Source organism: Myotis brandtii, unplaced genomic scaffold, assembly GCF_000412655.1.
Source record: "Myotis brandtii unplaced genomic scaffold, ASM41265v1 scaffold103, whole genome shotgun sequence".
Taxonomy (NCBI): domain Eukaryota; kingdom Metazoa; phylum Chordata; class Mammalia; order Chiroptera; family Vespertilionidae; genus Myotis; species Myotis brandtii.
The window spans coordinates 1,873,121-1,888,094 of NW_005353460.1; the positions used below are offsets into that span (position 1 = coordinate 1,873,121).

The 14,974-nt window shown below is 45.7% G+C and overlaps 1 protein-coding gene across 5 annotated transcripts in view; it reads right to left on the reverse strand.

The window, feature by feature from the left end:
* The window catches only part of FGFR1 (fibroblast growth factor receptor 1), a 39,170-nt gene extending 25,992 nt beyond the window's left edge, over positions 1–13,178 (reverse strand). For all 5 annotated transcript variants that reach the window (XM_014536355.1, XM_014536350.1, XM_014536346.1 and 2 more), the window contains exon 1: positions 13,000–13,178. In XM_014536355.1, coding sequence (XP_014391841.1) covers positions 13,000–13,090 — 91 coding nt within the window. In that variant the 5' untranslated portion in view covers positions 13,091–13,178. The remainder of the gene's footprint in view (positions 1–12,999) is intronic.
* Positions 13,179–14,974: the final 1,796 nt, after the last annotated feature.

Below are 14,974 nucleotides of genomic sequence, written 5' to 3' on the forward strand. Positions count from 1 at the left end.
AGAGCTAGTTTGGGGAAGGAAACACCACTAGCAGCTGGGCAGGAAAAAAGTTGCTGCTCCCTAAACTTGCTGATGAATTAGTAGAGGTTTCAGCTGTGTCAGAATTTGCCTTTTAGCCCCCCAAAACAAAAATGGGTGCATGAGCGCACAATTCACCTGGGGCTCTCAGCACCCTAAGGCGTCTGCTGTCTTCTCTCCCCATCTGATCCCATCGATGCCATGAAGGGTCTGGTCACAGAGCTCTGTATAAGAAGGGTCACTGCCCACTGCAGTGGGGAAAGGAGTGAGCTCAATGTCAAAGAAATGCCCTTTGTTTTTTACATTTTGAGAATAAAGGTGCTAAACATCCTTTTACAATGAAAGGTGTGGACCGGTGGTGGCCAGGACTGGGGAAGGGGAAGGGGGAAGAGTTGGTTGGGAAGGTGAACAAGCCATCTGGAGTGATGGCTGCACAGCAATGTGATGTGCTCACGCCACAGATCTGTACACTTGAAAAGGGTCGATTTTATGGGATGTATTATTTTATCACAATAAAAAATGGCAAGAGTAGTGTTGGTTTTTTTAAAACAGGTTTTTACTTGGCAAAATAAGTTGTCAACCCTATGTAGTTTCTAAAATATAGGAGGAGGGACACTTTGGCCCATGAAATTTAAACATCTGGGATGACTGGTCTGTCCCAAAGAATTGCAGGATGGCAAGGACGTAGAGGGTCCATTCAGGTACCACCCATTCATTCTTCTCTCTTTCTCCTTTACACACATCATGAAGGTCGAGCATTTAGTACTTAGTATTTTATGAAATTAGAAGAACGTGGTTTAGGGATCTTTCTACCTGAGAGGGTATGGCTGTCTGGTAGAGAGCAGGTAGAAGCAGCAGGACCAAAGGTTTGGGGGAGGGTACAGGCCAATATCTCCACTGGGGACGCCTTTGCTCAGACAACTTGAATAATCAGGATCTTGGGGGAGAGATTCCTACTCAGAGCTGTGTCAATATTCCAGATGTCCTAAGGCAGTGATGGCGAACCTTGAGCTCGGCGTGTCAGCATTTTGAAAAACCCTAACTTAACTCTGGTGCCATGTCACATATAGACATTTTTTGATATTTGCAACCATAGTAAAACAAAGACTTATATTTTTGATATTTATTTTATATATTTAAATGCCATTTAACAAAGAAAAATCAACCAAAAAAATGAGTTCACGTGTCACCTCTGACACACGTGTCATAGGTTTGCCATCACTGTCCTAAGGGATGAGAATGAGAACCTAGTTTGAAATCCTTAGTTCCAAACTCTGCTTGACCACAGGTGGGCTGGGTGCATCAGAAAGGCCATCTGAGTAGACATCACTGAGATGACAGGTGCCATCACTACCTGTGTGACTCCGGGCAAGTCCCCTCCACACGCAGGCCTCAAGTGTGACATGGAAAGGCTGATGGATTTGACAAGCTCCTGCTCTAGCCAACATTCCAAGTTTCAGCTGGGCCTTCGTAGTTGAGCGTAACTCACTGCTGTCCCCTCCTAACCCCAACTAGCACAAAGCTCCCCTGGGTGTGAAGGAAGGCAAGAGGGGGTTCTGTTTTGGTCATAGAGCTCCAGACATCAGCACCTTCAATAAGTATTTCTCTTCATCTCTTCTCTCTGGCCCATTCTTACCAGAAGCCTTGGAATGGAAAATATGGAGTGGCCAAGAGGCTGTGCCTGGCAGAATGCTGGAGCCCAGTTATTCTAGAAGGATTTATTTCACGGAGACCTGGCAAGGTAAATAAATGTTCAAAATGGACTTGGAGTCTGAGGGTAGTGAAGGGCAGGCATAAAATAAATGCAGCCTCCAAATGTACCCTTCAGGCAGTAACACAGCCGTGGTTGCTCAGATAACATTGATAAACGTTTTAAAGGCCGAAGGGAGAACTTCACTCAGTAGTTAGTCAAGGAACCTGACTCTTCTAAGGTCCAAAAGCTAATTCCTAAAACCTAAGGAAAATAAACCTTAATTCCAAATGTAAACTCTGAAGGTTGACAATAAATGAGCAGAGATTTCTGGATGCATTCGGACTCTTTCTAACCGGCTGGAGAGCTGATCAGCATTCCAAAGGCTCTGATAATTGACTTAAAGCTCCAGGAAGAGGGTCTCCTACTTTCCAAGGAAAGCTTCAGACTACCTTCCCTCTCTGTCCTTCCTCCCGCAATACCCACAGGCTAACGGACTTAGTCCTCTACTACCTTCCCCTTCTCCCTCCCTATCTATTGTTAATTTCTCTTCCTCAACTCTCAGGCTTTCCACCTTCCTCATCTCTCCCCAGCACTGAAATCACTGATATCAGATAGACCTGAGTCTGAACTCTAGCTCCACAACTTATTTGCTGCTTAACCTCGGCAAGTTTTTGTTTGAGAACTCTTGAGTCAGTTTCCTAAAACTGTTAAGTGGAAATAACACCTACCTTCTAGATGTTTTTCCGGGGAGAATTAATTGCAGAGATTCTCCAAGTGTGGCCCCTGGATGGGTAGCATACGCATTCTCTAGGAACTTGTTAAAACCCTCAAGCTTGGGGTCCTGCTTCAGATTCAAGAGCTTTGGGAGGGAACGCAGCCATGGGTTTTAACAAGCCAGCCTGGTGAGGTCTGTGCAGTGAAAATCTGAGAATCACTGCACTGGATAATATGAGCTCAATATGTGGTAGCAATAACTAGTTATCACCTATTTTCTGTACCTTCCTATTGAAAAGGATTTTATTCCTATCTTTTCCTTTTTACAACTAGAAAGTTTAGGTACTTTTTAAACAAGAAAAATGATCACTTAACTGTGTGTTCATGCATGAATTCATTTATTCAAAAAGTATTAGTTAATACGCATCACACAATAAATTATTCTAAGGTGCTGTAGTGAACAAAAGACAAAACCAAACCTTTCCTTTATGGCTTATACACACGTACACCCATACACATACACACACAGACACACACACACCTCATCCGAGCCCACAAGTAATGGTGAATTTGTCCTTTCCCTTAAGGAAAGAGGCCCTCTCTGTGTTTTCAGATGTTCTCATAACCTGGGTTTATGTCCTTATTTGATGTAGTCTTTGGATGACAATTCTTATATGAGTCACTTATTGTATTTGTGTAAGTCTCCTGAGAGTAACGCTGGCCAGGGCAGGGCCTAACCCATGGTGTGGCTAGGGGGAGGGATGATGGCACTTGTTCTGGGCTTCCCACAAGAGGGGCCTCCAAGACTCTTGATGTTTCTCCCCCAAAAGTTTACCCAGATAGTTACTGACAGAACTGGAAGAAGACATTTACCAAACAACTTCTGTAAATCCTTGTTTTATTCCTGAGCATACACTTCAGATAGTATACCGTAAGTTAATATGTACTTTTAAAATCCTGTAATTATTTGGTGACTAGGCCAACTACATTGTAATAGATATCTTTAAAACCATTCATTTGTTAAATGTAAAGCCTAAGAAAAACAAAATTTTCCTTGCTCCCCCTTTTTTTTACATTTCTTCCAGTTTTTAAAAAAATAACTGGTAACCTCAAAACAACGCCAATGGTACAGCCTCTCAACCTCCATCCATCAGACATCGTGGGACCACAGCCATTTCAGAAGCAATCTAGGTGGCTTATGTGTCCCGGCAGCCCCACTGCATTCTAGAATAAGTGTGACCTGCCAAGAAAACCTGGGTGTAGCATCTGACACTTTGGGGACCTCTGACCCTAGATCTTCTCCATGTTGTAGGAGGTCTTGGCTTCAGTGGAAAAGGCAGCCTCCCTCAATGGGGTTTTTCTTCTATTGATGATTCTGGGCTAGGAAACCACTTTTCATTAGGGCAGCTCACAGACCTATGACCGATGCATCACTTCGAAGCTAACAGCAGAACATCACACAAGAAATGGCACAAGGCAAGCATCTCCAGTGGCCCTTACCCCAGCCTCTCACACAGGCACATACTGCCCCAGAAAGGGAGGTGAAGCCTGGGTCCTGTGAGGTAAAGGGGCCTGACCTAGCAATGTTTAAACTGAAGCGCTGGTCTGCCCAAAGTTTTGAGGAAAACCCAGTCTGATGTAGGAATAAACCTATGGTTATGGGATCGGTGCAAAGATACAAAAATGTAAAGCATGTAGGATGTAAAGATGCAATAAATAGTATTTATTATTATTGCAAAATACCTTTCTTTACTGTATAACTTCTTTAGGGCAATTTTTTGTTGTCGTCATTGGTCCTCACCCGAGGTTATTTTTATTTATTTTTGTTTTTTAAAAATATTTTTTTATTGACTTCAGAGAGGAAGGGAGAGGGAGAGAGATAGAAACATCAATGATGAGAGAGAATCATTGATCGGCTGCCTCCTGCACGCCACCTACTGGGGATCGACCCTGAAACCCGGGCATGTGTCCTAGACTGGAATCGAACCTGGGACCCATCAGCCCACAGGCCGACGCTCTATCTACTGAGCCAAACCAGGTAGGGCCCCGAGGATATTTTTCCATTGATTATTTAGAGTGGAAGGGAGGGAGACAGAGAGGTGGGGGTCAGGGGGACAGGAGGAGAGGGAGAAAGAGCAACGTTGATGTAAAAGAGAGACACATTGATTGCTTGCCTCCTGAATATGCCTAGCCTGGCGCCAGGGATCAAACCTGCAACCCAGGTATGTACCCTTGACTGGGAATCGAATCGAGACTCCTGGATGCATGGGCAACACTCTAACCCCTGAGCAACAGGGGCGGGGCTTTTAACGGCAACTTGGCACTATGTAATCAACAGTTTCGAAATGTAAGTATTCTTGGATACATGAACAACTTTTATTCGTAAAAGTCTATTCACTTAAGTGAAAATATTGAAAATAGCCTAAACACCCAGCAGTAGAGGACTGGTAAGTAAATAAACTTTGCACACCCATACAATGGAGTTATATGTGGTTATTAAGCATGGTGAAAAATTTTTCTCTGCAATAAATATGTGCTTAAGTCACAAACAAGTATATAGCATACACATCCATAGTTGAGAAGTTACATTTGTATAAATGCAAGAAAAATAGTCTAAAGCAGGGGTGGGGAACCGTTTTTCTGCCAAGGGCCATTTAGATATTTTATAACATCATTCCCAGGCCATACAAAATTATCAACTTAAAAATTAGCCTGCTGTTTTTGGTCAAATATTTAACCAACTCATCCCTAATGCCCAGGTAGGGCAGGACCAAATGATTTCGTGGGCCTTATACGGCCCTCGGGCCAGACATTCCCCATCCCTGGTCTAAAGGTATATTCATAGCAGTGATTATTTTTGGATAATAGGAATGAGTTTTGCTTTTTATATCTGTATTTTCTGAATTTTCTCTGATGACCCTAGATTACATACCAAAATGTCCATGTTTTAACAGCTATAAACGTATTCTTTCTGATTGCTCTAAGTGGAGGAAACAGCTCTGTTAAAACTACATATACTGTAAGGTAGAGTAAAGTTAAACAGAAAGGGGGAAAAAGAAATGATTAGTTTGGAGACAAAGGAAGGCTTCAAGGAGATGGCCCTAAACTATGCCTTAGGCTAAACCCAAGTTAAACCTTAAGCCAAGAATGGGAATTACCAAAAAAAGTGAAAGGATCAAAAAAAAAAAGTGAAAGGATCAAAGGATAGGGATGGCCATTTCCAGCAAGGGACCAGGATAAATAATGGTTAGGTAGGAATGTGTATGTTGCATTCAAAAAGGAAAAAGGAAGAGTTGGGTTTGCCTAATGGAGAGGTGGGGAAGAACGAGAGGGAGGGAAAATCAGTGAATGAAAAAAGAAAAGGACCATTAGCCAGGGGCTAGGTCTCGCTTGAAATTCAACTTTCTTTGTTGATTAAGAATTGAAACTTCAGTGTTGCTGGTTTTTAACCTCTTTCCTTGTCCAGCTCACAACCACTGAAGTCCACACTTTGCTGAACTCCTTGACCTTTGAGGTTCAATGTGCCTACACATCCAAGGCCTGGGAAACACAGTGGCATTCACTCAAATGGCAGGGTCTGCTGCCCCAACATTCACCTCCCTTTACACAACCCATCCCAGGAGGCTCAGCCACGCCACAACATGTGGGATGAGGAAGGAGCATTGAGTTTCAAGCTCTGCTGGAGCCAATCTTTCTCTGTGCCTGATCTCACGGGACAGACACCTCACCCCAGCATTCCCCAGTTTACAGGGCACAAACCCTTTATTTTTATTATTTTTTAAAATCCTCATCTGAGGATATATTTTTATTGATGAGAGAGAGAGAGAGAGAGAGAGAGAGAGAGAGAAACATCAACATAGATCGGTTGCCTCCTGTATGTGCCCTGAACGTGAATCGAATACACAACCTGGGTATGTGCCCTGACCAGGAATCAAACCTACCACCTTTTGGTACATGGGATGATGCTCCAAACAACTGAGGCACACTAGGTAGAGCAGGGCACAAACCCTTTATTTTTAAAAAATAGATTCTTATTGATTTCAGAGAGGAAGGGAGAGGGAGAGAGAGAAATAGAAACATCAATGATGAGAATCATTGATCTGCTGCCTCCTGCACACCCGCCAACTGGGGATCGAGCCTGCAACCTGGGCATGTGCCCTTGACTGGAATTGAACACGGGACCCTTCAGTCCACAGGCCAACACTCTATCCACTGAGCCAAACTGGTTAGGGCCACAAACCCTTTAAATGCAGGCAGTGGCCACCTCATTTGGCCAGTGGAAAGGTAAGAAGAGTCTGCATGAACCAAGAATCAAGAAGGGAACTCTGAGGGCAGGAGCGCAATGTCTAAGAGGCAACAAACCTACCTCGGGGGGCTTCAGGCAATTGCTCCTCTACTTGGCCATCACCAGCTGGAAGTCAGAGCACTCCCCTCCACCCAAGTTCAGGAGCAGCCTAAGGCTTCTTCTAAGAGGACAGTTCGGGATTTACTCCGGGTCCTTAGGAACCCAGGTAGAGCAGTTAACTTTCAGCTCAATCACCTGGGGCCTGGCATGGGAGGTAGGAGGTAGAGAGAAGAGAATGTTTGTACAATCAGACTCCAGAATGGACAGGGAGGCCTGGGCAGCTGGACTGGGGAGGCCAGGAGCTTCAGAGCAGCTGGACTTTCCCCAGTCAGCAGGGAAACAGTTGTCTCATTTCCAGGCTTCGGGGAAGGAAGGAAGAGGCAAAGGTGGTGTCTACAGGGTGAGCTGGAGTCCCCAGCGGCCCCAGAGGAACCAGGCACTGTAAAAACAGGGCACAGCTGCTGGTCAGGCTCTCTGACCCTGGACCTCGCCCTCCCGGGATAATGACTCCCTAGGACTCACTTCTCCCAAGGCCATCCGTCAGCACCCCAGACACAAGCCGTCATTCACTGCTTCTGCCGGACCAGGAGCAAGCACCCTGGCCGAGCCCTGATGACCCACCTTTGTGCTAGGGCCATGCCAAAAGGAGGACACTCTCGGGTTCCCGTCTGCCACTCCAGACTCCAGGTAGTCACAGAATCCGGGTGACAGAATCCTGGCCTGATTCTTTGTTTGGGCTCCCTCCCCTCCCCCACCAAAGGCAAGGGCTCTGGACAGCCATTTGTTCTTCCCTGAGAAATTCCTCCTCCCAGACTTCGGGGAGCTGGCTGGCAAAGCCAGAGTGGAAAATCAGTGGAGCTAATGGTGTAGCAATGCAGAAGCGAGAGCCAAGAACACAGCTCTGGAGTGGCTTTGCTGCACTCGCCGGCCTGGTCAAGCACTCCTCCCTCACATTCTCTCACATGCTGAGCGCTGGCCTCCCTGCCCCCACCCTGCTCAGCTCAGCAAAACACTTGCAAACACACTCTTTCAAAAGCACTCCAGACACCCCTCTCTGGGGAGAAGGATGTGGGACAGAGCAGATCCTCTGGGAAAACCTGGAGACTCAGCACCCTGCAGATTTCTACAGTCCTGAATCCACCGTCCTTGTTCTCAAGTGGGTCAGCCACCATCACCTTTTGCTCCATGTAATTCCACTTGTCTTTTGGCAGAGGGTGAAGAAACTCCTCCCATACACACAGTGTGTGAATCAGAAGTAAACAGGTTCTTTTCGCAAGAAGAAATTATATTGGGGTGCGGTGGGGTGGAGGAGCGTTCCTGCATGTGTCCCAGGGCAGCCACTGGACACTGGTCCTCGAGCCACACCAACGGGCTGCATGCAGCCAGCGGGATCAGCGCCTTGGGCTGCATGGTAGTGGGATAGCCTCAAGCACCTATTTGAAGGCTCCTCTGCAGATAGGCTGAAATGAATATTCCTTTGGGCCACAGGCAGCCATGGGACCTGTGGGGAGGGGGTAGCCTGGGGTGGCCAGGGCATAAACTTGAGGCTGGAGCCATGTCTCTGGTACCACTTGCAGCCTCTCCCCCATGGTCACAGGTTTCTGTGGAACACAAAGACAAAGCCTTGCTTTGTAGCGCACGGCATCCAGGGGGCTTGCAGCCAGAATTGGAAACTGCAGCTTTTCCATTAAGTGTAACCTCTCCCCCTTCAACCGGCCACCAGACTCCTTCAAATCTGGAGAGGTGGGAGAAGCTGTAAACCCCTGCCCATTAAATTGCTTATTAGTTGCAGATTTCCAAGCATGTAGGCAAGTATTTTGAGACTGCATGTCTCATACTGTCCCCTCAACCACAGTCTGGGGTATTTAACCACGTTATGCAGAAAAGGGGGCAGGACCCCCATTCCCAATTGCAAGAAGTGGCCTTGCAAACGTTTTACTTGCTTTCCCCCAAGTCTTACTCTAAAAAAGAGAAAAAGACACAAACACGACCCTCCTCAAGCTCAGAATGTCTTTCAAGTTGGTGTTTATCTTTTTAAAGGGGTGTTCTACCCATGACCCAGCTTTAGTCTATCCACACAACGCCCCCACCCTCAAAGCCTGATCTGAAACAAGCTGAATCTCTTTAAGTTCCTAAACCCGAGAAGAAAAAGGAGAGGGAGGGAGGGAGGCTGGTTTTCCTGGAACCCTTATTAAATCAACTTTCCAAAGACAGCCAGAAACTCCAGGCCCTCCCCACTCCCTCAGGAGCATTTGCAGACTGGGGGAGGGGTTTTCAACACACACACACACACACACACACACACACACACACACACATTCACACTCACAGCAAAGCCTTTCTAAAGAGGAAAAGCTCTCAGTGTGAGCAAGGTTTTGGGTAGTTTGCTTTAAACCTTTGCACAAACTTTTTACACACAGATTACACTCTTTTTCTGAGGACAACAGCAGGATTATTATTTAGCAATCAGCAGGGCCAAGATTACATAACAATATTTTACATTTATTTGTGAGATACCTTATAGTTTACAAAGCATGAAGATAGACTGTCCCTTGTGACTTCACAACAGTTCTCCGAAGACGATGGGGCATGTGTCCTGTTATCACAAGGCTCAAGAGGGATAAGTTATGTGAAAGGGCTGCACTAGGAGAGGGACTTCGGCAATCAAACAGGGAACTGTTCTCCAGGTCCAGTGGATTTCTACTTCTGTGTCCTCAGGCATTCCAAGTCCACCCATGACACAAGCCCCTCATCATGGGCTGTCTCCTGGGAGAAGGGGTCCCAGGAAATGGGACCCACAACTGCCATTTATTGTTCTAGGAGCTTTGTATACAGTTTCATTTCATATTCACTATGACGTTAGGAGTAGATGTTTATTATCAATATAAGTTATTGAGGTGCAAAGAAGAACTTTCCCTAGAGCCAACAGTCAGGAAGAAGTAGAGCCAAAATCAAAACCAAGGCAGTCCAGAGAAAACTTATGCTCACACAAAGACTTGTACACAAATGTTCACAGGAATTTTAGTAATAAAGCCCAAACTGTTAACAACCTAAAGCAGCAGTTGCCAACCAGTAGTCTGTGGACCACTGGTGGTCTGTGAGGTCCGAAAGGTTGGCGACCGCTGACCTAAAGGACCATCAACAGGTGAATGAATACATATTCACCATATAATTCCATTATATATGATTCTAGAAGAGGCAAAGGTAAGCTGTAGTGACAGAAAGTGGATCAGGCTCAGCCGGTGTGGTTCAGTGGTTGAGCATTGACCTATGAACCAGGAGGTCAGGGTTCAATTCCCAGTCAGGGCACATGCCAGGGTTTTGGGCTCGATCTCCAGGAGGGGATGTGCAGGAGACAGCTGATCAATGATTCTCTTTCATTACTGATATTTCTATCTCTCTCTCCCTTCCTCTCTGAAATCAATAAAAATATATTTTAAAAAAGAAAAAGAAAAAAAGGAAGTGGATTAGTGGTTGCCAGGGGTCTGTGCTACAAAGAGGCCTGAAGGAAGTTTTGAGGGGGATGAAAATGTTCTATATCTTGATGGGGCTGGTAGCTACGTTTATCAAAACACATCGAACTATACAGTTAAAATGGTCTATTTTACAGAATATAAATTATACCTCAATCAAGTTGATTTTCTGTAAGTGGCCATCTGACTTAACTCTTTACTGCTGCACAGCCTCCGAATGCCCCCTCACCTCTCCTGTGCCCTCCTTCCTGTTCAGGGGCCTGCACTTTGTCCTCATCAGGACCTCCAGCACTCTGGCTCCATCCTCCATCACTGCCCCGGCTTCCTTTCCCTGTTGGACCCACAGCCAGCAGCTTCATTAACCCCTCCACCACTTCTACCACCACCCCTAAAATTCCAAAGCTTGTAGCTTTAGACACCCCCTTTCTGCTTATAAGGGCCCAGGCTACCCTCCATTTGGGGGCTGCAAAAGAGTTTCTTAGAGAAAGGTGGGTTTTTTTTTGTTTAAAAGTACTTTAGGGTCCATCATAAACTCACATTCTCACATCTCATCCAAGCCCTCCTTGCTTTTGGACTCTCTTATCACCATCTTCACTGTGGCAGATCCAAATCGTCTCTACTCCTCACAAACCTCCCCACCTAACTTACTCCCCTCACCTCACCTTGTCTGTGTCTCTAGTTACCGGAGTTGCCATCCAACCTACTTAAACCAACCCATAGATTCTATTTCTATAGTGTCGCCGATATTTTTTCCTTCCTTTACAACCTCAGGGCCCCCAACCTAGTTTAAACCCTCACTTCCTTTAGCTAAACATTAAAAACAAACTTCTAACTCTCTTTCCGGAGCTCCTAACATTTTACATTTAGGTGCTTTGTCTGGATCAGCTCACTTAATCCTTTATTGTTGTCCCCATGTTAAAGATGAGCAAACTGTCCTGGCTGAGTTGGTTAGCATGTCGTCCCAAAACACCAAGGTTGTGGGTTCAATCCCTGGTCAGGGCACATACAAGAATCAATAGATGAATGCATAAATAAGTGGAACAACAAATCAATGTGTCTCTCTAAAAATCAATAAATAAGATTTAAAAAAAGATGAGCAAACCAAGGCTTAGTGTGTTTGACTAATTTGTCAAAGCAAGTAATGCAGCTATTAAGTGGTGGAGCAGAATTCAAACAAGTCCATCTTCTTCTTCTTCCCATCCATCCAAATTCAGCTACCAGGTTAGTTTTCTAAAAGTGTAAAACTTTTCAAGATTCCCAGTATCTACCACTTAAGTATAGCAAGGCATTAAGGCCTTCCATATGCTCATAACTCAATCTAATTTTTCTGGGTGTTACTTCCCACCACTACCTACCTACTTACCAGGTAAATCATTCTCTGTACACCTTATACATCCTGCCTCAGAACCATCACTCATGCTGTCCCACCTGGAATGCCTATCAGTTCCCTCTTCCAAACCCCTTCCCATCCCTCTGGACCCATCTCAAATGTTCTCTGCTCCCCTTGTCCTCTGCATGCCCACTGCATTTTGTTGTAACTCCATTGTGTGGTTTAAACATGGTCTACCTTGTATTTAGATAATCTCTGTACTTACTGGTATCTCCCCACTACCAGATGGTGGACAAGGTCTCTCCTGCTTTGGGTCTTTGTCATGTGCTAGCTCGGGTCTTGTCTTTAGTTCTGTTACTGAATGCAACATTAATCTGCCTGCTCCAGCCAGTGCACACTCTAGAAAGTCTCACGCACCCTTCCCTCCTCCTTCCCCATCACTATGCAAGTGGACAAATATTCTCACTCATCATTTATGATTCAAATAGGTCCTGACAGCTGAGACTGACAACCCCTTTAAATGCAGTCACCATGCCATGGGCACACTGAGCCTTTTACCCACCGCCTGCCAACCTTCTCTATTTATGTAATCAGCCACTGAATCACAAGCCACACACCCTTTGGCTGCAGAAAAGCTCAAATATTAATTCTTAGAGATCCATGAAAGTCCCCAGGTATGTTGTACCTGTAATCTCCATGAAGTATTTTTATAACTCCAGCAAATCCCATGAGCAGCAGGGCAAGTCCTTCCCATTACTAATATAATAAGCTCTCTGCACTTCCAACAAGCTGTAGATCTCTCCCGGCTCCCAGGCCCCATTATGCTCCCTGGTTCTCAATCTCTTCCAAATCTCTCCAACAGCACATACCCTCAGCCGACCTCCAAACAGGGCCTGTGGGATGTGGTCAAGAAAGGTAAATGGCAAGCCCGTGGCCATAGCTGCCAACCCTCACAGAAGATGTGTCTCTGGGACAATTTTAGAAGCCAGATGTCTTTATCAAGCTCCCACATCCCTCAACAATCCCTGTAGCCTGATGTAAGTTCTAACCCCAAATTCATAGGTCATTCACTCCCCATTGCATCACCCAACCCCATTTCATTAATGGTCTAAGTTAGAGAGCTGGCTCTTGGATCCCAATCAAGAGTTCTTTTTTCAGAAGAGAAAAGCATAAAACCACCTAGAGCATGTCACCTCTGACAAATGATGTCACCAGCCTTCATGACCCAACTTTTCGTGAGGTTGGTTATGTTTATAATGAGGCCCGAACCAGCCCAGGTATCCTGGGAGTCTTTCCTACAGGAAAAGAGCCCTTTGCTCCACCGGGGACGAGCCTTCCACATCACCTCCAAACACATCACCTCCGTCCCAGCCGGCCCTGTTTCCAAGGGCCGGAAGTCCGGGCTCACCCTCAGCCAGCGCCTTACCTTGTTCAGGCAAGGTCGGGGCTGGCCTGGCAGTGCAGAGTGTGGCTGTGACCAGCACAGCCCAGAAGAGGAGGCACTTCCAGCTCCACATCCCAGTTCTGCAGTTAGAGGTTGGTGACAAGGCTCCACACCTCCATGGAGACTCCGCCCTGAGCTTGAACCTCCTTTTCAAGCTGACTCTGAGAAAAGAAAAAAAAAACAACAAAAAATTAGGAGGGTCTGCATTGGTGGTGGGGGGTGGGGGGAGAGCAAGGAGCAAAAGAAGGTAAAGCAGGCACACAGTCACCCTGTCCACAGGGTGCTTGAAGTAATAACTTACTCCTTGAAGCACAGAGAACTATGGTCTGCCCCAATGCAGAGTTCAAGGTTAAAGGCCTTACTCAGAGAAAGGAGTGTTTTCATCCAGTTCTACAATTATTTACTGAATGTGGACTGTGTACAAGCTTTGCTGAGAAAATCGTCATGAAGTTCTCTAAGGCATAAGCACCAAGATCACTTGTGCTGGGAAAGCAAATGACTTTATGAAAATCCCAAACAGGTCCGCCGCTTCATGGGCAATGGCATCTCAGAGTATGCTGGAGCCTTCAGTATGCTGATGACTCTAGTCTAAGACTTCACTCCCTCCAGGGCAAAACAAAGGGTTTGGTGTGGGTAAAGAGAGACAAAGAGCCTGGCCTGTAGGGGGCGTGCAGGAGGCAGCCAATTGATGTTTGGCTCTCACATCCCGGCTCTCACATCCATGTCTCTCTCTCTCTCTCTCTCTTAAGGCAAGGACTAGGAAATGGGAGCCAAGTAAGATACTGACCCTCTCTCGACCTATGTGACGAGGAAGCTGAAAAAAAAAAATGATCTCCAAGGTGCTTTTTGTCTTGAGAACTATACGCATCGCAGGGATCTCAGGTTCTATCAGCTTCCCTCAGGGAGAGAACACAACTCTCGCCAACTCCTTAAAAAGAGCCTTATGGTGCGGAACCGTGAGGTGGGTCCAGTTCTCTTCCCTGATGCTGAAAGGTGACAGCTGGTGTCTGATAGAAATGAATCCAGAAGTGGGAAACAAAGGGTTGTGCTGAAGAGTCAAAGGGCTCTTGCTCATGTCAGCCCTGGTTAAAAGCATAGTCTACAGCCCTTTAACTTTCTCAGGTCTGGAGTGGTAAAATTTAAGACAACCCCCCAGAGTCTTAAGGAACAAGGGATTGTTGCTGCTAAACATTTACCGAGTGATAAGACTTTCTGGGCACTGTTTGGGCTATATCGGGGTGACCATCTCCATCTTCCAGGTGGCTTTTGTCCTAAATACTCTAGGGAACCATCCAAGTTATTCAGAGAATCCACTTCCCCGGAACATGCCCTAATGTGGTGCTTCAGCCCTGCCTCCTCTCAGCCAGACGGGGCCCCTGTGAGTGAGTCAGTCTCGGCTGGCAGAAACCCCCCGGATTCTTGGCTTCGTTCACGTGTACTTGCCAGTGGGAGTACAAATACACTACCACCACCTCCCTCCAAAGGCTTTCCTAAAATTTCTTAATGATTTCAAATCAAAGGAGTTGTGAACATTTTTATTTTTCTAAATTTAGGAAAGGGACCAGAAGAGAGAGATCGGAACAAATGTTTACTGAACACCCACTACATGTCAAGCATGTACTAGGTAAAATCTGTAAGTATAAAACTTCAGCCCTAGCCGGTTTTGCTCAGTGGATAGAGCAGTGATGGCGAACCTTTTGAGCTCGGCGTGTCAGCATTTTGAAAAACCCTAACTTAACTCTGGTGCCGTGTCACATATAGAAATTTTTTGATATTTGCAACCATAGTAAAACAAAGACTTATATTTTTGATATTTATTTTATATATTTAAATGCCATTTAACAAAGAAAAATCAACCAAAAAAATGAGTTCACGTGTCACCTCTGACACATGTCATAGATTCGCCATCACTGGGATAGAGCATCAGCTTGCAGACTGAAGGGTCTCAGGTTCGATT